Here is a 26,624-nt window from a genome sequence, read left to right on the forward strand (position 1 = left end):
AAATAGAAATATTCTTTATACTCCCCTTATTGAGGGAGTATAAAGGGTGAGGGTGGGCAGGCCCTGGATCCCTAGAAGTGTCCAAAGTCAGGCTGGACAGAGCTTGGAACAACCTGGGATAGTGGAAAGTGTCCCTGCCCATGGCAGGGGGTGGAACAAGATCATCTTTAATGTTCCTTCCAACCCAAACAATTCCATGATTCTAGGATTCTATGATATATTCTGTTATTGGTGAAAGTGTTTGCAGTGAAAAATGTTGTAAACATCTTCCTTCACTTTGCACACCAAGGGAAAAAGGGGGAATTTCAGCATCCTTGACCACAAAAGGCTTTGGTTGTGCCCCAACTCTTGCTAAGCTGTTCTTCACCCATGTTTAGCTCAAGGCCTCAAACATTCCCACCAGGAAAACAATCCAGGTTTTCCCAGTTACAAGTTCTTCCCGTTTGCCTGCTGATAGTTTGCTTGGATCTTCCCCAGCTTGCTCTTCCCCCCTGGCCTGAAAACATTCCCAGCATGTGAGAAGTAGCAAGGCAAGCTCTGAAGATGAAGCAGGGCTGTGCAGGGCTTGACTCCTTTTAGCACCATTTTCTGCAGGTCTGCCCTGCCTGCTCAGGGCAACTCTTCTCCTGCACAAGTGCACCCTGGAGAACACCCTGGGGCAAAGGGAACCTGATCATCCTTAATTTCAGCAAACATTTTGACTTACCTCATTTCTTGTGAGGCAGGTCTCTTGCCTCAAAAGCTTTTATTGCATAAATTCCCCAGTTTGGGTGATTCATACCTGGAGATTTCTCTAGATAATTAAAAATAGGGGTAGGATTAGAGCTCCACAGAGGTGCATTAGGCTCTAAGTGTATTACTTGCAGAAAAACACTTACATTAATGGGTGCATAAATCGCCCCTGCACAGATGAGAGAAGGGACAATTTAGAATTTTTCCCTGGCTGCAGGGAAGGGCTTATTCTTCATTATTTAGGACTAGATCATGGAGCTTTCATTTAGACTGATGGGTTGTTACACTCAGGAGTTGCCCTCTGAATCCACTGGTGAGCGATGCTCAGCAAGAGAAGGAAAGGCTCCATGGCACCAATTTGGGGGAAAAAAATTAGTGAAAAAAAGCATTTGAGAACACCACAGAAGTTCACAGTTAATGGGAGTGTGGCTGCCTTTCTCTCTGCTGAGTAGTTTCACTATATAAAAACAAAAATAGCTTATTTGCAGACTAGATGAGCAGCCATCAATTCTTAATGTTTCCATTTAATTTTATGAGATATCCCTTTATGTTTTCTTCTATCTGCTGCCCTCCCCACACTGATTTTCTCATTCTTCAGCATTCTTAAATGCTGAGCTGTCAGGAACTGTGCTGTGGTGCTTCTGACTGGCTCTGAGTCAAACACTTGAGGGTTTGCCTCAGGTAGGAATAAATATAAAGATGCAAAAAGTGATAGAAAAGCATCAAGAATTCTTTGTGAACTCTTGTTCATGCTCTGTCATAACCCCTGAGCAGCTGATCCACAGCTTGGGCAGTTCTTTCTTGTGTTCTTAGTGAATTGCCTTTTACCTTTCAGAGACTGAAGCAGCAAAAGAGTCTCTGCTTAGGAAAGCACATGGAGCTAATCTCAAATCCAATTTAAACAGAATTTATAGGGACCACAGAAGTGTAACAGCAGTAGGAGTACTAGGGAAAGAGAAGAGAGTAAGGGCAAGGAAAACATGAATGGGTGATTATAGAAATCATTATCAGCAGTAAATGTCCAGATCAGGAGGGCAAGGCAGATTCAGGGTGACCTGGGTGGCCTCTGGCTCTGGCCCTGGCATGGCCACGTGGGCTGGGTGGAGATGAGTGGGAGATGCCAGTGGGAGCTGCAGGTGACACAGTCCATGGGACAGAGACCAGAGGGAGCAGGCCATCCCAGAGAGCACATCCAGGAGACATTCCCAGATCAGTTCCCAGCACCATCAGCTGCCTGATGCAGCATTCAGCATCCCTGAGGGTGTTTGCTCTCTTTGGGATGCCCTGGCAGCAACAAACCACCACCAAGGGTTTATCCTGCTGGAAACAAGAGCCACCAGCACTCCACATCAAAGCCAAGTGTGACTCACCAAACCTCAGGCCTCCACGGCACTGCCTGCATGAATCCTGTGCCTATTTTTGCATAAAAAGCACTTCTTTCCAAAGCTATTCAAATGCCAGAAATAAGAGATTATTATGACTTCATGTCATGTTGAAAGACAGGTGGAGGAGAGCACAATGTTTGTGTTGGATTCAAATGTCTGCTGAAATCATTCCTGTCATTCCTAATTGATGTTGCATCTGTCTTTAGATTGAGACTATTGAGGGAAAAAAAAAAAAAGCTGAAGATCTTATTCAGAGAAATAATTACAGTTATACACTGGTAGATGTAAAATTAAAGTACGTGGGGGGAAGGGAACCACATCCTATAATTTATCAAATTCCTACGTCCCTGAAAAATAATTAGATGCTGGGCAGCATGCAGGCACTGCTGCAGAGGCTACTGTCAGGGGATAGCAGTGGTCAAAACTAGGCCACTGGTTCTCATTTATTCCGTCCATTTTTGCTCTTCTATTGTGTTTGGAGTATTAGTTTCCAACTATCCAGAGACACAGCAGAGAAACAATGGCAGCTTTATTAAGAGCCAGAGACGTAATCTCCAAGCACGAGTGCAATTGCAGGAGCTGGAGAGGGAAAAAAGGCAGCTCTACTTATATCTGGCTTTCAGGAATTTCACCCTCCAAAGTCCTTCAGCCTGATGTAGTTAGGCAGCACTAAATCTGCATTACTTTGACAAACTTTCTTGAAGCCACTGAAGATTATTAATGGAAGCAGCCTGTGAAGGAGCTCTTCAATAGATGCCTCACATCCCTGTTGTATGGCTTGGGGGTTTTTTTCCTCTTCTTTTCTTGCTCCTTTTCCCAATAGTTGTGAGGATGTTGGCTTAATCCATCACAGCTTGATTTGTAAATTTGAATACAAAGAACCAAATTCTTCTGGTCAATCTTGAAGCTGCTCCATGTTAGCCAGACACAGGTTTCTATCAACAGCTTCCCAGTGCCAGAGGGCAGGGTTAGATGGGATGGTGGGAAGAAATTTTTGGGTGTGAGGGTGGTGAGACCCTGGCACAGGGTGCCCAGAGAAGCTGTGGCTGCTCCTGGATCCCTGGAATGTCCAAGGCCAGGCTGGATGGGGCTTGGAGCAACCTGGGATAGTGGAAGGTGGAGCAAAATTAGCTTTAATGTCCCTTCCCACCCAAACTGTTGTGGGATTCTGTTCCTCCTCTACCTCTCTCCCTGCTGCTTTCCTTTATCAAGATTATCTGCAGCTCCACTTCAGAAGATCCCTGCAAACCAAATGGCTTCACCCTTGGGATGTCTGGGCTACCCCAGATATTCTCCATGTCCCAGACAGAAGCTGCTTGGTCACTTGATAAGAAATTGTCCTGGAGGGACATGAGGAGCAGGAGTTTGGAGCACAAACTCTAAGTCATAACTTCAGCAGTGCAGATGTGACTGCTCTGGTGGGCTGAGTTCAGCTGTTTTCCACAGTAATTCAGGCCCTTAGGGCTGGTTTTCCTCCCCACTGGTGTGGGGAAAAGGGAGTGAAGCTGCTCAAGGGACTGTCAGCTCAATGCCATGTACAGAGCAGTGCAAAGGGAATCCCACTGGAGAGCAGCCAGTGTTTGCAGAAATCCAATATCCCAAATCCATGCTGGGTCCACAGACTGAATTAAAACCACAGTGGCCCCTGCTCTTACCTGGGCTCTGCCTTACTGCAATAGAGTACAAGTCCTTTGCCCATGTCTAGTGGATAACTACAGTTTTATATAAATTATGTGGATTTCATTTACAATTCGCCCCCAGAACATTGTTTAAAAAGGTCTTGGAAGTGTAATTTTATACCAGTGTCTGCAATTGTGAACCACAGCCTCAGGCTGGCAGATAATTCCCTGGTATCCAGGCAATGCAGTTTATGTATAGAACTGTTTCCTGCAGCTTCAAGGACTTCTTCTGATAGTTGTCTTTCTAATTTCTACACCATGCATATGAAACCAGGACTTTGTTCATAAATTAGGAATCTGTGGTTGTAACACGAGGTAATGCAGAGGTGTGTCAACTTCAGCAGTTTTTGTAGTTCTGGAAATTGAAAACTAATTGCTTATCAGAAATGTTCATCAGCAAGTTCCTAAATAAATATTAAAGTTTTACATTACAGAATCTTGCTGCTTCACTGATTCTGACTGTAAAGTAGCTGGGAGGGATGGACTCCCCCTTCACTCGCTGTCAGGGTAGGGAATTGTGAAATTAAGGTGCTTTTTCCAGCACAATTCCATAAGACTTGCATGTCCAGATGCAATTCTGACTTCTCATTTATATTTGCAATTCAATGTGTGTAGGAGCCTTCAAAAATGAAGTCTTCCAGGAGAATTAGCTTTGAGTAATAAAAAGTAATAAAAACCGTGATTGCGGCACCATCTCGGTTATCTTCTGGAAATGTATAAATAAAGAAGGGCTGGAATGGGTGGCAGTGGCTTCTGGAAGGTTTCCTTTTCCCCCTTTCCATTTTGCTACAACAATCAGCTCCACAATGACTCATTGCCTTCGTTAGCAGAGGGAAGACATCCCTCATTACTCATTACCAATGAAGGACTTTGCTGCTGCAAGGAGCAGCCCTGGCATTCTAATTCAGGTACCTTCCCCAGGAAAGGAGTCAGTGTCATTCTTCCCCAAACTTTGTCAAAAGAGACAAGAAAAAATGCTGTTTAATTGTCCCCATTTATAAATAGCCCATCCATAATGACAGAATTGTAATTTTAATGCTGCAATCAGAGGGAAGAATGCACATTTTTCTGTATTTGTGTCTGAATTTCAGTTCAGGGAGCTCATGCTGAGCCTCAAGGCTATAAATTATCATATATGTGTGTTTATAAGTACAAACCACATTTATTTAGTTACAATTTATTGTCTGACTTTTTAATTACAGAGCACTGTAGATACATTACATAAATGCAAACACAAAGCACTTGTTTAAGTAATCCAAGGATATATTTGATTTCAAAGGGAGCAGGGAAGACTGTTTAAAAAATTGTTTTTCTTTATTTACTAATACAAATGTTCCATCTCTCTTTTCACATTCCCTTGTTTCAGATTTATTTACTTAGATATGAAGGAATTGAGCTTGTATTAAGTTTTTACTGTATTTTAATGTGGTTTTTATTAAGCTGTACAGCAGGTCCATGCCTCTTTATAAATAAGGCTATGATCATGTATTACTAGAAATCACATTTCAAACTGTACTTTTGCCAGACTTGGTTAAGATTTTCTAGGAAGGGACACTATAATTGTGTGATTAATCTTCAGAAAAGGGAAAATTTGGCTCTGCAGTATTTCTTACTATATTAACTTCAGAGACTTATAAAACCAACTTGAAACTGCACCGTAAGTGTGTTTATAATGACTTTTAGCTGATTTAATAATCCTCAAAGTCCGGTGACCATACAGATCACAGCTCCCCCAACGCAGTGCATTACCTGTAGCATCCCGATGAAGTTATCAGAGGTGGAGGAAATGATTTGGGATTGTGTTTCTCTCCGGAGAGCAGCACTAATCCCACCCTGGCTGCGGCGGGAGCTCCCGGAGCCCGGGGCTGTTTGATGCCATTGTGTAGCGGGACATGTGCGGGGATGATAAAGAGCATCCCGGGGTTGAGGTGATAAAGAAAGAGCATTGCGGGGTTGTGGTGATAAAGAGCATCGCGGGGTTGTGGTGATAAAGAGCATTGCGGGGCTGGAAGCCCAGCCGGGGCGGTGGAACCCCCGATCTCCCCAGGCTCCCGCTGGGGTCGCGTTTTCAGCAGGATTTCCAAGCCAGCCTCTGGTTCATTTTTGCTGTTGTTATCAGTGCTCCTGCCAGTGCCACTCCCTGCAGCTGGCACTGCTTAATGACCCTCCTAGTTCGTGGTGCTGCAAACCTCGCTGCATCCAAGGAGCCCTTGATCATGCAAACAGCCCCGCTAATTGCAGGTATCGGGACTGCCTTATCCCAGAGCAGCGAGAGTCTCTCTGTGCACCATCAGCTCCTTCAATCGCATTCCTGTGTGACAAGCCGTGGCACCGAGGTGTTTGTGAAAGTCACCGGTTAAAACAAAACCAGTTGAAACCATGCCAGAAGCCTCGTGTCAAGTTTCTTGGCTGTGTGCTTCTTTCAGTGCTTTCCAAGCTTTGCTTTTCATAATAATAAATATCAAACAAGCACCCTGGGAATCACTGGGGGCTGGATTGGCAGGGCTCACTCTCCATTTACCATGCAAATACTCAGCCTCTGGCCACTTGCTGGATCAAAACTTATTTCATTCACACAGAACTGGGGAGCTCTGGGGGGGTGTGGGGTAAGTGCACAAAACCCCAGAGCACAGTGCTTTAAGCCAGGAAGGGAACAGAACACAAAATAGAGCTGAATTTGCTTGTGCTCAAGAATCCAAATACTGAACATGTTTTTGCAAAACCCTGATTTTTCTTTTTATGGTCTTCCAATTCACAACAGGTAAGTAATCAGGCTTCAATCAACTGCCTATTTCCAGACCAGTCATTTGAGCTATTTTGTGACTTTAAAGCAATTCCTGACCTTCATCTCTCAGATGACATGCAGAGTTTCTTTAATGGTGCTGAGGACTGAACAGGCACCCGCTAACACCTCCAGAATTCACCTCTCTGGCATTTTCCTAATTTTCACTTTATTAAGCAGATAAAAGAGGAGCTGTTTCCTTCCCAGACTCCCTCGCTGGCTCTGTGAGGAACTGTGAGGCATCAGTCCAGCCAAGCATTTCTTTGATCAATCAGCAGAGGAAAAGTTGTGGGAAGCCTAACGTGTGGCTTTATGTCCTTAGGCATCCACTGTGACAACATCTGCACCCAGGGCCGCTGGGGACCCAACTGCTCCATCTCGTGCAGCTGTGAGAACGGGGGATCCTGCTCCCCTGAGGATGGAACCTGCGACTGTGCTCCGGGATACAGAGGACCCTTGTGCCAGAGAAGTAAGATTTTCCATAGCTGGCAGAAGCAAGGCAGGTAGAAATGCTGCTTTATGACCCCAGACAGACAAAACTGTGATTTCTGAGTTGCTTAAATCATGACTTCCTAAGGGCAAAAGAGCCTCAAAAATGCTCCTTTCTCAAGAAGTCAAGGCTCTCCTGCACTGAGCTGTGCCTTGTGTTTCCTTCTGGTCTTTCACTGCACCTGGAGGTCACAGGTGAGCTGAAAGGAGGAGCAACACCTTTACAAAGCAAATCTGGCAGGACACAGATTTGCAGTGAAATCAGACCTATTAAACACTCAGCTACCACCACATCCCATAATGACAAGTGGATGAGTGTTGGCATCAAAATAACAAGGCGATGTTTTCTTATGTGCCAGAAAAAGAAACACAGCAGCCCAAAATAGCTCCTGTTTGATGCTCTGCTGCTACATATTAAAATGTACCAAGCAGATAAAAATCCTCGCATTTGCTTTATCTGGGAAGCTGCATTTGCCATAGGGACCCTAATTCACTGATCCAAACTACACCAACCATCTTCCCATGTAAACAAGGAGTGGATTGGTCTTTCTTTCTGCTCAGCATTTCTTCTTCTTCCTGTAAGACATTCTGCATGCCCAGTTCATATATCCCCTTTGATTTAACCAGTTGCACTTGACACCAGAACACACTCATCTCTAAAAATAATTTGTAGCTGACAGTTTTTATTTAAAACCATTATAGCGATGACCTCTAGCACTGCTGTAGTTAATGGCCTATAAGCATTTCCATTATAAACCCCAATTTCCAGGTGCTTCAGCATATCTATGTAGCTGTAAAACCTCTCTCCAAGGCTAAAATGTGGTGCTCAGAGCTTCAGGGAGCTGGGGAAGAAAATGTTTTACAAATTTGAAACCTTAAGAGTGCAAAACTTCCAGAAGTTAATAGTTTCTGACCTTTCTGAGATGAAAAAAAACCAGCTTAGTTTTATCAGCTGTTGGCACGTAGGCTAAAAGAGCAAACCTTGTCCTCAGTTTGCAAGCCCAGGAATCAGGCTGCTCCCTGAGGATGTTTGCTGAGGATCTAATGGGGAGGAATTTTCCTCCCCACTGGGGTGACAGCAGAGGGGTCCTGTGGATGCTTCTGTTGAGCATATGGCCTGGAATTCAGCTTTCTTCCACCTCTTCTGTGGGATTCAGGCTCAAGAGTACCTGGTGAACAGGAGACCTTGCTAAGCTTGTTCTCAAAATCATCCACATTTTTCTCTTGGAAATTCATTTAGAAATAGAATTTAGGCTGTACAAGGCAGAGCTGAGGATGATACTGAAGATGATACTCAGCCAACTTGTTCTGTCTGTGTAATCAGGATTACATGAGACGCTGGGATGGTTTAGGGCTCTTAAGCCTGCAGAAATGTCTCCAGAAATGATCCAGGTTGTTTTATAGCTACTGCATCATCAACCAACCTGTCAGCTAAGCTCCAGCTGGAAATGTGCAGTGGTGTAAGAGCCTGACACCCTCTGAGAACATACAATCCGAGAGAAAATTCTCATTTGCTGGAAAAATAGAACAGACATGATTTAGTAACCACTGAGCCAGAACTATAGAACAGAGAATCACAGGAGTAAAAATAAAAACATATAAAGTTATTTTTACTGTCACTTGCTGCAATTTAACATTTCTTTGTGTTATCTATTGCAGTGAATGTTTGGACAGTGGATGCTTTTTCACTCTACACGCGCTTAGAAGCAGAAATCTGCTTTTAGAAGAGATGCTGAGCCCTAATCTTCACTCTATACCTGATGTACAAATTCTTTAATAATATCAATCCAGATTTTAGGCAAAATAAGCATAGAGTTATGACAAATTTACTCAGCTATCTGGTGTGATTACTGATGCAAATCAGGTGATTTTGTGTGGTGTTACATAATGACCATTGTTAGATCCTGTTCATCACTTGATGGCTGTTGCTCCTGCCATGAAATGGATAAAATGACTGCCCCAGCTGAGCACAGGCATTGATTGCACCAGATAGGTTTGGAAATCAGCTTTTGGCCTAGTAGTTTTGACACAAAATATTGTTTCCTGATGCACCTTCTCTGATTTCTCAGCTCACTTTCCAAAGGAAATAGTGTTCTGAGTTTCTGCTGTCTCCTACCTATCCTAAAAGCTTTGGAATGCGTTATTAACCATATCTGCAGCAGGCTGTGAGGTCTCAAACATCTCAAACTCCTATGTTTTGTCAAAGAGTTCAGGTTGGAGAGACTCAAATGAGTGTCCTGAAAGAGAGAGGCTGCTGAGAACTCCACTGTGTTGTTAAATAGCCAAGGAGCTCCATGAGGAAGGAGGGTGGCAATGTTTGAACACAGAATTCTGGTTGATAAATTAAGAAATATTGGTTTGGGATTAAGACAGACAGTGAATTCTCAAGCTCTCGACGATGAGAAAACATTGGAGAACCTGTGACAGCTGGTTTTGTTCTGCTTTCAGTTTGCCCCCCTGGTTTTTATGGACACCACTGCAGCCAGCCCTGTCCCCAGTGTGTGCACAGCAATGGCCCTTGTCACCATGTGTCAGGACACTGCGACTGCCTGCCTGGATTCTTCGGCCCTCTCTGCAACCAAGGTATCATCCCAGTGCCAGCTCCTTCCCTGAGTCTCTGTGACTCTGCAGTGAGTCCCAGCACAAGGTTCCTGCCTTTTCCCCTTGTTCAGATCCCAAGAAAATCTTTATTTCATTGGGAAAATGCAAAGAGGTGCTCAGTCACCCTTTTGTAAGTACGATGTGCTCCTGGTTTCATAAATAAAGCAGGTTGGATTGAAATGCCCATGGGATGAGACACTGCTGTAAATACATCAGCATCCAATGGGTTCATTTTTCTTGCTGCTCAGCCTGTCCTCACCTGAATGCTGATGGAACCTTCCTGTGATCTTTGCAGCAGTGGAGGTGCTGGTTAAGGTAAAGGCCAGCTGAGGTGCACAATCCCAAACACCCACTTGTGCACCAAACCTCATTTACCCTGTGCAGGACCTGGCTGGGAATAGCTAAAACTATGGACACAAGTGCAGGAGACAGGAAAGTTCTCAGTGAGGCAGAGAATTGTTGATTTTCCCAGGTGAAGAGGAGCTTCAGCTCCCCCAAACACCCATCACCTTTATGTACCTTTGAAACTCAGGCCACATTTAACTACAGGTTTCACTTTCATCCTAAAAATACCCACAAAATCCCTCAGCCTTCTGCACTCTCAGTTGCTGCATACTGCAGAGGGTGTTTTCCACACAGATATTTAAAAGAGGTGATTGGTAGTGACCACAGCCCTTGTGAAGTCTCCATCCCTGCCAAAATTGAATGACACTTTTAATGACCTGCTTTTCAATAAGCTGGCGTTGCAGGCAGCACTTACCCAAAATCATTAAACATAGATTAAGTATAACCACGGGGTTTTTTTTCCTGTGCTGTATAGTCAACTAAACATTACACCAATTAATTTATTAAAATGAACGTATTTCAGTGAATTTGTCCATTTTATGTGAAACGTTAGCCAGATTTCAAAGCATAAGCAGGTCTAATTATCCTCTTAAGAAAACTATTTTATTTTTGCTCAGATGTTCAGCACTTCTGGTTTTACTTTGAAATGTTGATCTATCCAGCAAATTAATTTTAAAATATTCATGTCCTAATTAAAATCAATTTGTGTTGCAGTTTGTCATAATGAGTTAACATGTAACTTTATTTTGTAGAAAGAAAAATGCTAATTAATGTTTTCCATTAGAAAAAACGTGAAACAAAGATTTCACTTTGGAATTTCCATCTCCTTGTGCCATTGGCAGCAGGAACATTCTTCCACCAGCAGTGTGTGCATGTGAGGAGCTGTGTGACCCCCAAAACTGCACAGGTTGACACAGTTGTGCCAAGGATTCTGAGCTGCAAACAACCAAACAGCTGTTTTATGAACCTCTTTCACAATCACAGAGCAAGATGGGTTGATAATCACTTGTTATCGCTGCTAGAACACACCTGACATCCCACAGGGGCTTTGGGAGTCCCACTTCAGAGCTTTTCTAGCTAATTAACATCACAATCTGTGCTCTACAGTCAGGTTGCTCCTGAAGGAAGCAGCATTAGGCCTTGTTTTACAGCTCTCTAAAAATGATTGAGACATTTAAAAAGTGCTGGGATTTGGATCTCACATCTTCCCAAGAATCACTGTGTCAGTCCACAGCCAGGCTGTTTGAATTAGGGAGAACAACCACTTTGTCATCCCTCTGTGCTGACATTGCAGAGGACATCACCCATTGCTGGAGACAAGAGGAGCTCCCAAGGAGGGAACCTGTGCCAGCTCTCCCTGTGTGCACCACAGTGTCACCTGGTGCCTTTGTCAGCAGCTCTCTTTGGGCCACAAATCTTACCATTTTGCCATACAAAAACTCCATTTTTTGTAGCTAGAGACCCCCAGCCTTCACTGAGGTGATGTTTCCTATCTCCATCTCCAAGGTGCCATAAAACAGTGCCTGGAGCTGCTTTCTGCAGAGCATGGCAAGGGAATAATGGTGTGGCTTTTCCAAGAGCCTGGGCTGGCAGATCAGCTCCCTTTTTGCTGTCTGTGATAGGAGGGCTCTGCTTTCCTTCTCTCTTTCCACCCTGGATTGTGTTTAGTTTTATCTCTCTTCACTTAGAAACTGTTCTGTTTAGCACACAGTGTGAAAGCCAAACCCAACTTTATCCACTCCTACAGATAAGTCTATAGACTACAGAAAGGCAAGCAGAAAACAATACTCTGCTGTAGTAAGAGCAGAGGAAGGCATATTATATAAAAGCCAATGAATCACAGCTCAGGATTTCAATCTGTGGCTGATTCACAGTCAGGATAGATTGAGGTCACCTGCAGAGACTACTTTTGAGAAAGTGAGAGAGGCTGAAGTGGTAAAACAGCTGCATAATTCAGGGAAGTGCCTTAATCACTTTTTTGACATCGCTATTATTTACCAGGATACAAGTCCAGTTCCATTTGTTACACTCTTTGCAAAGATGGACTGTATGTTTTATCTTGTTTTGAAAATACATCTGTTTTTGTCAGGGAACACAGCCAATAAGAGCCCAGAAATGAAACATTTCATTCGTTACTGAGCAGAGCTCTCCATCAACTTTAACGTTAAAGATTTCCAATAATTTGGTGGGAGGTTGAAGATCTACATGTCTATTAGTTTCCTGTCACTGTGCTTAGGATGTTAGAAGATGACTCTGGAAAAAAATTAGAGTTTCTTTTCTTCCAACTTTGGTTAGGTGAGCACACAGGGAAAGGTGCTGATTCTGTTGGCATGCAGCAAATCTGTTTAAGAGTTCTCAGTCAAACATATATATAACATTCATATTTATATATTTATATATTTGTGTATTTATATATTTGTGTATTTATATATTTGTGTATTTATATATTTGTGTATTTATATATTTATATATTTATATATTTTTATATATATATATACAAAAATCCTTGGAAACCAGATCACTCCCTTCCAGCCACTCACTTGTGGCTCACTGAATTCTCCTCAACTTTCCTATTCTCTTCCTCTCCCAATGACCTCTTTTCTCTGTTTTTTCTCTCCTCTTGTTGTCCTTCCATACTGCCCTTCAATAATTATAATCTTCTGACTATATTAGCTTCATTTTCCAGCAGAAAAATGGATTTTTATATAATTTTTTTCCTATTGTTTTTATGCCTGGGATGCAAGCAAAATGGGCTCAAATACTTTCTGCCTTCTCCTTGCTTTCCAGTGGAATTTTCCTCCATCAAAGAAAAAATGTTGTAATTAATTTTATCTCTAATTGCTAAATGTTGAGTCCTATGATTTCCTCACATTCCTTTTGAAGAGCCTGCAGTAAACTGCTCTGTGTTTCCAGTGTGTCCCAGTGGGAAATTTGGGAAGAACTGTGCTGAGGTCTGTCAGTGCACCGAGAATGGAACCTGCAACCCCATCGATGGATCGTGCCAGTGCTTCCCAGGCTGGATAGGGATGGACTGCTCCCAGAGTAAGCAAAGGGTTATTTTTCCACCTCTCCTTTCAAACAGCCTATTTTTGTGTTTGTTTAGTGTTTTCTGAAAGTTAAAGAAAGATTCTGGGGCAATCCCTGTTGTATTACAGCCAGTGCCTTACTCTCTTTGGAGCTGATTATTTTTAATTAATCTGAGTTAGCTTTGGATTGAATTAGTTTCTGCATTTGGAGTTTGCAGAAGCCGTGAGTGGCTTTTATTCCAGGAAAGGGAGGTCACAAGCTCTTATCAGAAAAGAAAGCTCCATGCTTCCTTTTAATTTCTAGCTGGATTCCCTTTTATTTATTTTTTTGAAATTGTTTTCTTTCAGCTATTACATTTAGACATTATTAACCAGTAAATGTTTTCATGTACCAAATCCCCAGAATTGAGAAATTAGGCAGCTGAAATATTTCTATTAAATGTAATTTAATTGTAAAAGTCAATGTGGCCTTGTAGGGATGGAGGATTTCTTTCTGAAAATTGCCCAGGTAGAAGATTGGCATTTGCTGATCCCAAAGTGTCATTTCCTGAGAGCATCCCTTAATTGAAGCTAGATCACAGAGGGAGGCAATATCCGATCATTCAGAAATGTTACTTCATATTCAGGATACAACTAGCATATTAGACAGCATTCCAGAGTAAAATATATTAAACTTCAAGTGATAAAGCAGGAATCGGATAAAAACAGACGGCTGTAATTTTGCTTTTATTGTGTGTCTTCCGCAGGCAGAATATTGCTGTCACTCAAAACAGAAAGAAAAAAAAAAAGAAAAAAAAAGACAGAAAGCTGCACATATTCCTCATTATATTTAGCCATGTAATTGGGAAATGACTGTTAGTGTCTGTTAACCTTGGGAAAAGATGGTTTTCCTCACAGAGCAAGGCAGGCCAGGTCAGCAGAAGCAGTTTAAGAGGCAGGACCTGGCTGTGGCCACTCTGATGAGCAGAGGGGACAAGGCTGTTGGCTCAGTTGGACACAAAGTGCCACCCCAGGGTGACCCTGAGCCACACCAGGCTCCCTGGGCACCTGGCTCACCTCGAGCTATTCCTGTCCTGAGCTCTGCTTAACCTGGAATGACCTGAGCAGAGCTGCTCAGGAGATAATTTTAGCTGCACTCCAGAGCCAGGTCTGGATTCACTGACAGCCCCTGCAGCTCTGCCTTAGAAAGGCACTGGAAAAGTATTTCTGGGTGCTTATAGCACAAACACTTCAGGCCAAACCCTGCTCAGCTCTACATTGTGTGAGTCCAGTGACCTTTTGTTTGATTTACGTCATGGCAAGGGTTTTTTTGGCCATTCATTCTGGCTTTAGAGGTGTCTGTCAAATGCCAGAAACTTCCATTTATCATCCATGGAGCCATTGGCATCCATGGAAATAGGCATGGTGTCTGTGCTTCCAGGTTCCCTGGGAACTGTGCCTTATTAATTCATGTCTTTAGCAGGAAGCAATGGAAAGTGCTTTTTAAAGCAAAAATATAGTTGTTATATTGAAGGGCTATCATAATTTTGGATCTTTTAGTCTGGCACTAATAACTGTAACTTACTGCATTCATTTTTTGGAGGGAGGCTCAAAATAACTTTTTTTAATGTATTAATATTGTACTTGTTGAAATATAAAATAGACCCGGAGATTTCAATTTAATATTAGCCCCAACAACAAAAGCAATCTGAATTTGTGGATGGGAATTCATACTGGAAGAAGTTTTCTTTACATTTTTACATGATTGGAGTAGCACTCTGTGCTTCAAATGAATGTGGTAATTTTAGTGGTTGATTGCATAGCACAGTAAACCTGAATAGCTGGGCTTTATTATGCAAGAATTCCAGAATGTCAAAAAGAAAATTAAATTACCTCCATATCTTGCAACCCTGCCTAAATTGTCTTCCCAGATAATGCCAGTGAGGCAGGGAGAGTGGCTAAAGCAGAGAGCACAGAGCACAGAGCACAGAGAAGGTCTCTCAAGAGCTTTCCCTTCTCCAGGTGAACATTCCCAGCTCTCCCAGCCTGGCTCCAGACCAGAGGGGCTCCAAGCCTTGGAGCATCTCCTTGGCCTCCTCTGGACTCTCTCTGGCAGCTCCACATCCTCCTGATGTTGTTCCCCAGACCTGGAGGCAGCTCTGCAGGTTGGGTTTCACCTGAGTGAGGCAGAGAGGCAGAATCCCCTCCACCGACCTGCTAGGAGAAATCCCTGTGCCAGGGCTTGACAGGGAGAGGTTACAGGGTGGCTGCAGGGTCTGCAGGGCAATTGGTGGCTTGGAAGGACTGGTCACTGTCCAGGAAGGACTGGTCACTGTCTGGAAGCACCAGTCACTGTCCAGGAGTCACTGCATTGCCAGGTTCTGCCTTTGCTGTTGTCTCCCTTCATTGTTGCCCCTCTGCAGCACTCACACAGAATCATTGCTTTTTTTTTTACTTTGTTTGCTTTTTTTTTGTCAGCTGACAAATGTTTTTTTATTTTCATAGCTTGTCCCAGTGGGTTTTGGGGCCCTGATTGCTTTCATTCATGCAACTGCCACAACGGAGCACTGTGCAGCCCCTACGATGGAGAATGTAGATGTACCCATGGCTGGACTGGGCTCTACTGCACTCAGCGTAAGCCTTGCAGGGACAGGGAATCTGTCAAAGTATGTGCTGCTACCTCGTGTCTCTTCCAAGTAATGCAGTTCTCCCTGGAAAACCACATGCTCCTTACTCCTGATAACCTCACATCACCCCTAAGAAAATAGTCCTGGAGCTTTCCAAGGTTTTTTATGCCTTTGGCGCTCAGTAAAGGAGGGGAAAATCATTTAGATTATTGATTCATTGTTAGAATTTGCACAGTCAGTGTCCCTGCTTGTTAATGCCCTGGTATTTGGGGTCTGATTTAGGAAAATGTTAGAGATTTATCACCCTAGTGCCAAATTACCAGTATGTAAGAGGAGATCCAATTCTGGTGAGCCTTTTAAGAAGGATCTTTCACTTGCAAGTAACTGATTGATCCCTGGTCTTCCAGGCAGTTTCTGTTTAGCATCTCCCTTCACTTCCTGAAAATGTAGTTTGTATGGATGGGTCAAGTTTTCATTCTTCTGAAACACTTAAGAGGCAATTCTGTAAAGATGAGGAACATTACTTCAAGAAAATTGGCTGTCACAGTATCTCTGCATTTAGACGATCAAATAAATGTCATTAAATATACAGAGGCTGAAAATCCATAGATTTATAAACCCACATACTTTGTGCTGATAACACATCTGAGTTTGGCTTTGAGATTATTCCTAACTCTTTCCTTGTTCTGATTCCTGAAAGGTTGCCCAGCTGCTTTTTATGGGAAAAACTGTGCCAACGTGTGCCAGTGCCAGAATGGAGCTGACTGTGACCACATCACTGGGCAGTGCACATGCAGGACAGGATTTACAGGCAAGCAGTGTGAGCAGAGTAAGTACCACTGACCTCAGCTCTCTCTTTCTCCAGAGAGTGGGGTGTGTTCAGAATTCTTTGCACAAATAGGCTCTCAAATGAGGTGTTGATGTCAGCAGGATGGTGACCCCAGGCACCTGAAATAATCCATAGGGACTAGGGGGCATCTCTGGAAAACTGGACAGTCTAAGCATAAAGAAATACAGTGAATCCCTGCAAATTGGGCCTTTCCATTCCCAGGCTAAAGCTAGGTGAGAGAAATCAAATCACTGCACTCAGTGCTGGATGGAGCCTTTCCAAACAACTTGTGCCTAATTAATACAAATCAGCCCTAAAGTGCCTCATGCCTTGGTAATGCTGCTGAGAGCAGCAGCCCCAGGTGTCCCAAGGCATGAAGAGAGACAGAAGGGTTAAAAGGAATAAGTTCCTTTCTGCTCTCCCTTCCAAGGAATAGTGGGGATATGGAGCTTTCCCACAGAAGTTGTTATGATGTAGACATGGACCAAATAAAGATTCATCTTTACAGTGGTAGCAGATAAAGAAAATAATGTTGCTTGCTATTTTGGGAAGGGTCTGTGTTTAGCTTGAGCAGTGAGCAAGTGTTTCCCAATGACCTTCAATTCTCTTGCAAGGGATCTGGAATTTCTTACTGGAATTGTTGTCTATGTCCCACTGGAATATTCAGCACACCATGGCAAATGGCTTCTTTAAAGAGCATGGAATGAGGGGCATGGATATGCTGTAGCTGAATAATTACTTGTTTGCCCAATGCAGTAAATCACAAGGAAATTCTCACACACTCACTGGGATTCTAAACACAGGTGAAATCCATCTCACCTTCCCAAGGCATTAATTCCACAGGGTTCCCTCACCTTTTTTGGCAGTAAGATAATTCGTGACATTCCTGCTAGATTTGCAAGGGAAGGCTTTTTAACTTGCTAGGTGGATCCTTCTGGAAGTATTTGCACATGTAATTTAATTCATGAATATCTTTTTGCACTCACTTGCATTCAGCAAAGTGAATATCTCAGGGCCAAATTTGTGTGCTTGTGGGGATTGCATGTGACACCACTGTAACTCTGGAAGTGGCCAACTTTCTGGAATCTGGGGACACCATTTACTGCAGCCACAGGCAAAAAAGGAAACTAAAGAGTTCCACAAAGAACTGCACAATAGCAGATTTTATATGAGGATCTACTTTTTAATTTGACCTCGGTACAAAGCCTGAGGCTTTCTTTTTCCAAACTACAAATATATTTATTTACTTGTTTTTCTACTATTTAATCTAAAAGAATCTCTTCATTATGACTCCTTCCTTCTCCAAATCCTGCTGAATGGGCAGTCACACTGCATTGCAGATGAAATGCCTAATTGCAGGCATCGTTTCTGTGGTGCAGTCCCAAAATTTAGGCCTTATTCATTTTAAGTAGGCTGCAGGCTAATACAAGAATGAGCATTAATTGTAATAATTTTATTTTTGTCTTTGTTTGAGGACCAGCAGATTAAAGAAAGAGATACAACTTTAATACACTCTGCAAATCAATAAACAGATACTGGCTATGGTTCATTACTTAATATTACATTTTAGCTACCAGAAGCTACTTTGGGACTGACATTGGGGAGGTGTTGTCATGAAATGAAAAACATTTGCAGTGACACACAAGGAGTCACATCTTAAACAATATATTCCACAGAATCATAGCAAGTGTGCATGTTTTCAGTAATGCAGCTTCTCCATGGAAATAAGTGGGATGTGACAGACATTGTTTCTTTCAATTTATTATTGAATAGTGCCTCCAGAAGTACAGTAAGCTGCCTCCAGATTTATTGTAATAGCCCATCATGGTAATTGTATGAATAAATTTCTCAGCTGGACATTCAATCATTTTGTCTTTGATAGAAACACAAAGACAGGATAGAAATTCCTTCTGTCTTAGGAATCCTGACACAGAAGCAGAGCAAATCAAACCATTCAGGTGCTCAGTTCTGTAATTCCACCTGCAATGCTCCGTTCACCTCCTGGCACTGGTAGGGAGGAGTAGGAAAGCATGTGGGATTTGTTTGGCAAAGCCTGTTGGGTTCGTACAAAGGTTCATTAAAACTTTTCTTTGCAACTCCCCCTGTGAAAAAAAAAAACAGGTAGGTTGGTGAAGATTGCTAAGATCTGTTGCTGACAGCTTCTGAGCTCAAGCTCTGTTAAACTCAACATTTGTAATATATTTTAAGTCATCTAAAGCCTTTGTACCTATCATTGATTTCACTGTATGAATTTTCCAGCAAGTTACAGCTTAATAGGTACTAAACTGCACATGAAATATATTTAGCTTCTACTTTAAAATAATAATCATTTCACATTAGAGTGTTATCCCAGACGTCCTAAAACCTGGGACACTTTTCTACTGAATTCCTCATGGGAAGTGTTCCACCCATTCCCAAAACCAGTAGAATTCTTCCCAATATTTTTCTTTGGCTCCCCAGAGTGCTCTCCAGGGACGTTTGGTTATGGTTGCAAACAGCTGTGTGAGTGCATGAACAATGCCACATGTGACCATGTCACAGGTACTTGCTACTGCAGCCCAGGCTTCAAGGGAATCCGCTGTGATCAAGGTACAGTGCAATTCTACCCATCAAATCCTCTCTCCCAACCTCTCTCCCCCTCTCCAACCATGTGCTTGCTTTAAAAAAAAATCAGTGTTTCTGAAATGAAATGCACGATTCAATTTACGGTGTGTTATGAATTACTTTTAACAGCGGCTCTTATGATGGAAGAATTAAACCCCTATACTAAAATTAGCCCTGCTCTTGGATCAGAGAGGCACTCAGTGGGAGCAATCATTGGAATTATTATTCTCCTTCTAATTATTATGGTCTTGCTGGCACTCTTTGTGTGGTATCGACGGAAACAGAAGGAGAAGGGCCATGACATGCCAAGTGTATCTTACACTCCAGCCATGAGGATGACTAACACAGATTACTCACTTTCTGGTAAGGGTCTTTTTATGTTAATCAAATCCAGACTCATTTTCCTGTGTGTTGGGGAAATACAAGGTTCTCTGATGTGTAATGTGTGTTGTTGAGCCTCAAAAATAATGACACTTCCGTCCTTCCCCGGAATACCACAATCTTTAAGCACATAAATGGGACAGGAAAGCAAATATAAAAGGGATTTGAGCTGCTTTCTTTGTGGAAGAGGATATGGGATATACCTAGGCAGGAAATATGCTGCATGGAATTTTGAGTCATGTGCATTCCTGTTGCAGTGCAGAGTTGTTTTCCCTCTGTGGAACCTTGGAAAACCTTTATTTGTTTGAGGAACGGGATTGACTGGGTCAGTCACAGGGGTCTGGTTTGGTCTGTGTTGCAGTTTGTGGTTTGAGGTGTCTGTTTGCTGTCTCTGCTGTGTTCCCTGTCAGCTGCACAGCTGGTGGGAATGTTCTTCCCAGGAGCTGGGGAAAGCAGGGGAGAGGAAGAGGAAGAGGAAGGCTCTTCGGGATCAAAGCATTCTTCCTTCTTCTATCCTCTGCTGCTGCTGTGGAGGACAGCTTTTCTTGACAGATTGGCTAAATTCTGGAGGATGTGATCTCCTTTTCAACACTGTTGTTCTTATTCATTCCTCTCTGGCCCATTCTGGGGACAATGCCAGGCAGGAGATGGCTTTACTTCCTTCTGGAGTCTCCATTGTCTCTAGTGGGGATCTTCTTGGGGTTTGCTGCCCTCTGACTTCTTCTGTTCCCTTTAAGTGGCTGAAACTCTAAGCCCAAGTAAATACAAACCCCTGGGACAGGCAGAGGCTGGCCCAGCAGCTCTGCTTCCCCAGGCCTGCAGTGCCTTTTTCTTTCTGCTTTCTACTCTAAATCCACAAGGCTAAGTTTAGTCATGGGCTTCTTCAGAAAGAAATTGGATAATGATTCTTTCCTGTTCATCTCAGTGATTCCCCTACTGAGACTTTCTGCCCATCAGGAACTGCCCAAACTTTGGCCTTACCAATGCTGCTTCACTTCCAGAGAGCAGAGAGAAAGGAAAAGGTGCTGAAATGCACCTTGCTCAGCAGAAAGTGGAGAGGTGGATACTGAGACAAGCTCACAGAGAAGGAATATCTGCACAGGGAGACAACACCAGTGTGTCTGAGAGCAGAGAGTACTTGTGTGTGTCTGAGGGTGCTGACGGACAGCAGCAATATTGCAGAGAGGATTCCAGCCTTCTCCTGCAGGTTTGCTTGTGGATTAAGGGCAGAATATTATGCAGCTGTACTTGTCCAATGAATATAATCCCATGTAAACCCATGTACTTTGGCAGGAATTCCACCTGGATGGCTGCAGCATCCAGCCCTCTGTGGGCTGTCACATCCTGGCTCTCCTGAATCACCAGTTGTTATTTTGCCTGTTTACTCTGCTTTGGGCAATGGTGGTGTTGTTTCTGAACAGAGTCACATATGCAGATCCCAAGCTCCTGGAGGCAGCAATTTCTTCCAGCACATTTATTTCTGGAGGATATTTTTGGTCTTTATGTCCTCAGCTCTTCTGAGGCTGCTAATCCCTGCATATGTGTGAGGGAGATTATAAGGAAGGGGAACCCCCTGGGCAGCCCTTGGACTCTTTTGCATTTGTGGATGAAGGATGTGGCAGCAAAACACACACTTTGCCCAGCAGCCAGAGGAAAAGAAAACCACCCATGCTGGGAGAGCTTATCCACAGCACATGGATCTGAGAGCAAACTTTCCCAAATAAGCCTGAAATCAAAATGGTGCTCCCCAGCATGAGAGCAGTGCACCACATCCAGAAAAGATTTTAAAGAGCAGATTGTTTAGTTCAAGGAGATGGGGCCAGAAGGGAAAAGTCTGTGGTGGTGCTGGAGAGCAGCAGAGATTTCTTAGTGGGACTTTCACAAAGACTTGGCTATGGGCTGAAGTGTTGTTTGAGGTCTTATCAAGGTCTTAGCAAACTTTCTGGTTTGGGTGAATCCTCTGCCGAGAGCCAAGTGCTAAGCAAAGCTTGATACAAATAAAGCATCGTGGATCCTGAAGGCTAGACAAGCCACTTCCAGAAATGATCTGCAGATGATGGGTGGTGGGAGGTGGCAGAGTGAACCCTCCAGTTTGGAGCCTTCAGCCGTCTGACTGACACTGGGTGGGTGGAGAAGACCCACACAAAGAGAAGGGAGCAGCTCCATTTAGCAGCTGAGAAGTCTGGGTTTGTATTTACTGCAGAGTGCTCACTTATTCCCTTTTTGAGGCTGGCCTTGTGCCCAGTTCCCACAATAGTGTCCTGCAGGATGGGGACTGATGCTCTCTGTCACCCCACAGCCCAGGCTCAGAGCAGCAGCTCAGTCAAATTCCCTTTCCTTTAGGAATTTAAGTCTTTCCTTACTGTTCAGACCAGAAGAAAATTCTCACCTTTGGGAAGAGAGAGATTTTTTGTGGGTTAGTTGGTTTTTTGGGGTTTTTTGGGTTGGGTTTTTTTTAAACAGGGATAGCATTAGATTTGAATTTGATGTATTTCCAGCCAGCACTTACAAGAGCTTCATGAATAAATGTGTAGAAAATGGACTGTGCTATCAAGGTAAATCAGCCTGGGTGGCTACTTAAGTATCGACCAAAGGGAACTGTGCAGAAGTAATAATTCTGAGTTGAGGGTGCTGTGTGCAGGGGGGGAAAGAAAAGGATGTTGGGGATGTGTACAAGCTCACGATCATTAATTCAACACTGTGCTAAGTAGTAGGGCAGTGTGGTAGAGTTTTATTTCAGCTCGTTTTGGGTGCAGAAAACAAGCCACAGCCAGAGGAGCTGGGTGAGAACTCATTGTCTCAGCTGGCTCTCGGTGTGTGCCTCGAATATCCAAAGTTGTAGCTGGGGGAGATGGCAGAGCCCAGCAGCCTGGCTGAAAGATGTGCAATGCAAAGACTTCAGCTCTGCAATCACCTCCTGATGTGAGACACTTTGTTAGCACCAATTCTGGAGAAGCTGGGACTCAAAGGCTCTGCACTTACCACAAAAGAGAGCTGACCTCGAAAATCCCTTTGCATGTCTCAGCAGAAAATTAGTGCTTGGTCAGAGCTGCTCATGCAGGAGCAGCTTCCCCCGAGCCCTGAGCCACAGCCCTTATGTAAGAGACACCCTGCAGACAAAGCCACTTCTTGGAAACAGGATATTCTGCAGTAAATTAAGCTCAATCTAGATCTCCACAAGATGTCAGCAAAGCAAAGTGCATGTTCAGAGCAAGGCAAACACAGAGGGCAAGCAGAGCTGGGTGATGGTGGTTTGGGCTCCCAGTGCCAGCCTGGTCCTGGGCTTCCTCACCCACTGCTGCCAGGCTTCACCAAAGGTGGGGATGGCTTCAAGCAGTCACTTCATCACCCTTTGACATGGAGGTGTTCCCCACAACCAACCTCTGTGCCTGCAGTTTGAGCCTGTGCTTTATTAAAACCCATTCACTCACTCCTTACAGGGATTCGTGGTTTAAATGATGCTGCTCCAGTTGAAATTTTCCATTCTTCCTCCTGATGCTACTCTGAAATATTTATCAATTTGTTATGCAGCTGGAACCAGATTGGGATTGATGTTTTCATTAGAACTGCCAGTATAAATATGATGCTTTTCTTGGTAAATTATTCTGTTTGGTAAATGTATTTATAACTTAAACTGAGGAAATAGATAAAATATCTCTGAGCATACAATGTAACTGCCCACGTTTGCCTTTCAGGGCTCCAGCTTTGGTTTTTAATAAGTCTTTGCACACAATGTGAAACGTTTTGGACTCCTTGGTACAGTTACAGCACCTTGATTTCTAACATTACTCCTGGTTTTGTAACAAAAAGGTTTCATTTGTTTCATAACTACAAGACTGCTCAGGAGCTCTTCCACACTTTAAACTAAGGCAGCTGTGTTGCAGCCCAAGCATTTCCCGAGTCTTGCTTCCCTCCCCTCACCAGCAAAGCAGCTGGACTGTCAGGAATGACTTTATTAACATCTTCAAAAAGATAACACTGCATTATTTAAATAGTTTGCTTTTTTCTCTTATACTCAATGCTGATAGTCAAGAGCTTCCCACCATAATGCAAGATAGATTGCATCTGCAGATGGTTTAGAACACCCAGTGCTCCAACAAAGATTTCCAAACTAGGTTGTCTCTACCATGTTTTCAGTTTCTGAAGAATTGTTGTGGCTTCCAAAGTATTTTGTGCTGACTTGTTTTCTCCCCAGATATATCCCAAGGTAGCGGCAGTGTTCACTGTTTTTCCAACCCAAGCTACCACACTCTCTCATGTGGGGTGACTTCACGCTTCTTTCCCAGTAATCTGGATGGAAACAGCTCCTGTAAGGTAGATATTTCCCCACCCCACTGCAGCAATGTTCTCATCAGTTCAAGGAAATCAACCCAAGCAATGTCTCTCGGGCCCTGCTGTCTGCCAGCACTATTTAAAACTCCAGGGCAGCATTCCTGACTTCCCAGACACAGAAAGGTTGGATTTCCCCTCCCTGCATCCTCCCAGTCTCTGGGAATGGGAACTGGAGTCTCATGCCTGTCTGGGTCAGCAAGGCTTTGTGTCTTAGCAACTCTAAGGTATGTTTGCTTCTCAGAAGAGATAAATAACTCGATAAATATAATTATCCATTAATGTAACACAAGGAAATCAATGAAGCATTAATCAGTAATCTCACTTTGCTGTTTTGTTGTTTCCCACATCAGTAGACACACAAATTCCCTGCTGGCACAGACAAGCAGGAAGATGCAAGAAGGTACCTGGGGTGCTTTTTAGAACTGTCCTGACTCATCCTGGGACATTCTGGGAGCTCTGCTGTCACTCCTGGCTCTCCAGCAGAGCTATTCCAACCCTATCACTGGAACATCCAGGAGTATCTTCCTTATCACTTGTTACAGTTAATTCCCCCAGGCCATTCATGAACAACACTGTGACTCAATTCAGCACTTTAGCAGTAAATTTAGATATGGCAAATGGCAAAACAGCTCTTCCTTTGGAGCTTTAATCGGCCCAGGTGGGGCAAAGCAGAGGGAGCAGGGAAAAAAGGAAATGCAGTTGATTTCATCAAGGTTGTCAGCTTTAAAAATGATGGTACTTGCAGGCTGTGTCACCTTAATCCAAATGTAACTATTCACTGGAAAGCCATAAGAACAAGATTAATGCAAAAAAGACAGTATTGTACAGGACAGGCAAAAATATCTCTACATGTGCTCCAGTAAGTAATTTCTTGGTTATTAAAAGAAAATCTAATTAAAATGTAATAAAAAGGCTGGCTCCAGGGATTTCTCAGAGAAATGTTTAGACAGATGTGTAAATATGTTTTTTGATGTAGATGGTCCCCTTGCATCATGAATTTTTGCTCCCCAAATTGAAAGTGCAAACGCTCATAATGTCAAATTTAGGATGAGCATCCGTCTGGACCACTAATCCTTTTGCAGAAATTTAAATGAATGCAGAAAAGGTCAAAGCCAGCACCTATCCTGGATTCCCAGCCTGCAGTGCCATCTTCTCATGGAACTACTCTAAAAATTAAGCTGCTGGAAAGGTTTAATCCCCAAGTGGTGCACTGGGACTCTCCTCCTGCTGCAGCACTGGCCTCTCTGGTCAGTCAGCTTGTCCTGATAGGCACTGAAAGAAAAACCAATAGAACTGGTATTTTCAGGGCATTTATCAAAATATATGGCCTGATATTTCCTTTAGATCTCCCACCATCTCACTTATTAATGAGAACGCTTTGCAGTGCTGAATAGCTGAGGATGGCCAAAAATACACTTTGTCTGTCTGCAGCTCTGCAGCCAAGTAAGACAAAGGAGCATATAAAGCCCTAATAGCTGCCTTAACGAGTTCATTTCCAAATCAGTTTGCCTGGTGCCATTCCCACTTTCTGCAGAGAAATGTGCACAAGTTGTACTTGGAGGATTCATTTCTTTACGATGCCAGCTGGGGTCACACAGCAACCAGGACAGATGCAAAATGAAAAAAATGGCAGAGGAATCTGTGCAGTGCTGAGGCAGAGCCTGGGGAGTGTTATCCTTATCCCCCTGAGCTCCAGCAGATCAGAGCTGGAGGTGATGCTGGAGTCATTCCTCTCCCAGAGCTTGGGCAAAGCACAGGCAGGACAGCTGTGAGCTCTGCTCCAGTGTGAGGAGGGTTGAGGAGTGTTTTCTCTCCTGTGCTTCCCTGCCTTTCTTGTCCTTTCTTTCTGTGTCTTTTGCCTTTTCTCCCCTCTTTTCTTGGTGATCTCTCCACTCTATTATATTTTTTTTTCTCATGTTCCTTTTCCCATTCCCTTTCCTGCCCCAACTCTACACATATTATTCCTATTTCCTTCCTGCTCTCCTCTCCCATCTCCAGGATCCCTGGCTGGGGTTCCCAGCCCTGTGCACTGACCCTGCTGCAGTTCTCAGGGTGGCACCTCTGCAGGGAAGGAGGTGGTGAGGCTTTGGCAGGAGCTAAAGGGCTCAGCACTGCCCTGGGGACAGTATGTGACATGGGTCTGTCTGCCAAGCTTCCCACATCCCCCCAGCAGCAGGGGAAGGACCTCACCTCCTCATTCCCCCTCTGCCAGACACATTTGGCCACTGCTCAGGGCCCTGGAGGTGGATCATTGAAGCTGCTGAGAGACAAGAACCAGTGGAGGCATTAAATCCTCCCCAGTGTGTCTGGGGCTGGGTGCTTGTGCCAGCAGAGCACAGACTGGAACACAGGCAGGAGGAAAACAAGGGGGAGGATGATGGGGAGCCTGTGTGAAGAGACTGAAAAAAGGCTTGGCTGCTTTCATCTGGCAAAATGAATGCTGAGGGGGAGCATGATTGCCATCTATAAATACAGCAAGGTAAACACGAGGAGGGAGGAGAGCTCTTTAAGTGAGATGACAGAGCTGGCATGAGAACAAATGAGGATGAACTGGCCATGAATGCATCGAAGCTGGAAATTAGATTTCTACCATCAGATCAGTGAGATTTTGGAATAGCTTCCCAGGAAGACTAATGGGACAAAGAAATCTGATTACTGTTAAAATGGAGCTTGATCAGCTATCTGAGGGACTTTGTGCCTGGCTGTTTGCAGCAAAAGGCAGCTGGACACAGGGACTTGGTGATCCAAACCCTGCCAGTCCTGTGTCCCCAGGGGCAGCAGGAGCTTGTAGGGCTGAGTTCACCTCTGAAAGGGCCTTGAGAATGGACCTGCA

General features: G+C 43.7%; 1 protein-coding gene across 7 annotated transcripts in view; it reads left to right on the forward strand.

Moving 5' to 3' along the window:
• Window positions 1-26,624, forward strand: part of MEGF11 (multiple EGF like domains 11) — a 268,537-nt gene that overhangs the window by 222,162 nt on the left and 19,751 nt on the right. For 3 of the 7 annotated variants that reach the window (XM_085070265.1, XM_085070264.1, XM_085070266.1), the window contains 8 exons: window positions 6,901-7,047; window positions 9,516-9,650; window positions 12,927-13,055; window positions 15,524-15,652; window positions 16,346-16,474; window positions 18,935-19,063; window positions 19,208-19,441; window positions 23,655-23,773. In XM_085070265.1, coding sequence (XP_084926391.1) covers window positions 6,901-7,047; window positions 9,516-9,650; window positions 12,927-13,055; window positions 15,524-15,652; window positions 16,346-16,474; window positions 18,935-19,063; window positions 19,208-19,441; window positions 23,655-23,773 — 1,151 coding nt within the window. The remainder of the gene's footprint in view (window positions 1-6,900; window positions 7,048-9,515; window positions 9,651-12,926; window positions 13,056-15,523; window positions 15,653-16,345; window positions 16,475-18,934; window positions 19,064-19,207; window positions 19,442-23,654; window positions 23,774-26,624) is intronic. The other 4 variants (XM_085070268.1, XM_085070269.1, XM_085070270.1 and 1 more) reach the window with 2 other exon arrangements.

The sequence above is a fragment of the Lichenostomus cassidix genome, chromosome 10 (genome assembly GCF_008360975.1).
Source record: "Lichenostomus cassidix isolate B80296 chromosome 10, HeHo_3.0, whole genome shotgun sequence".
NCBI lineage: Eukaryota > Metazoa > Chordata > Aves > Passeriformes > Meliphagidae > Lichenostomus > Lichenostomus cassidix.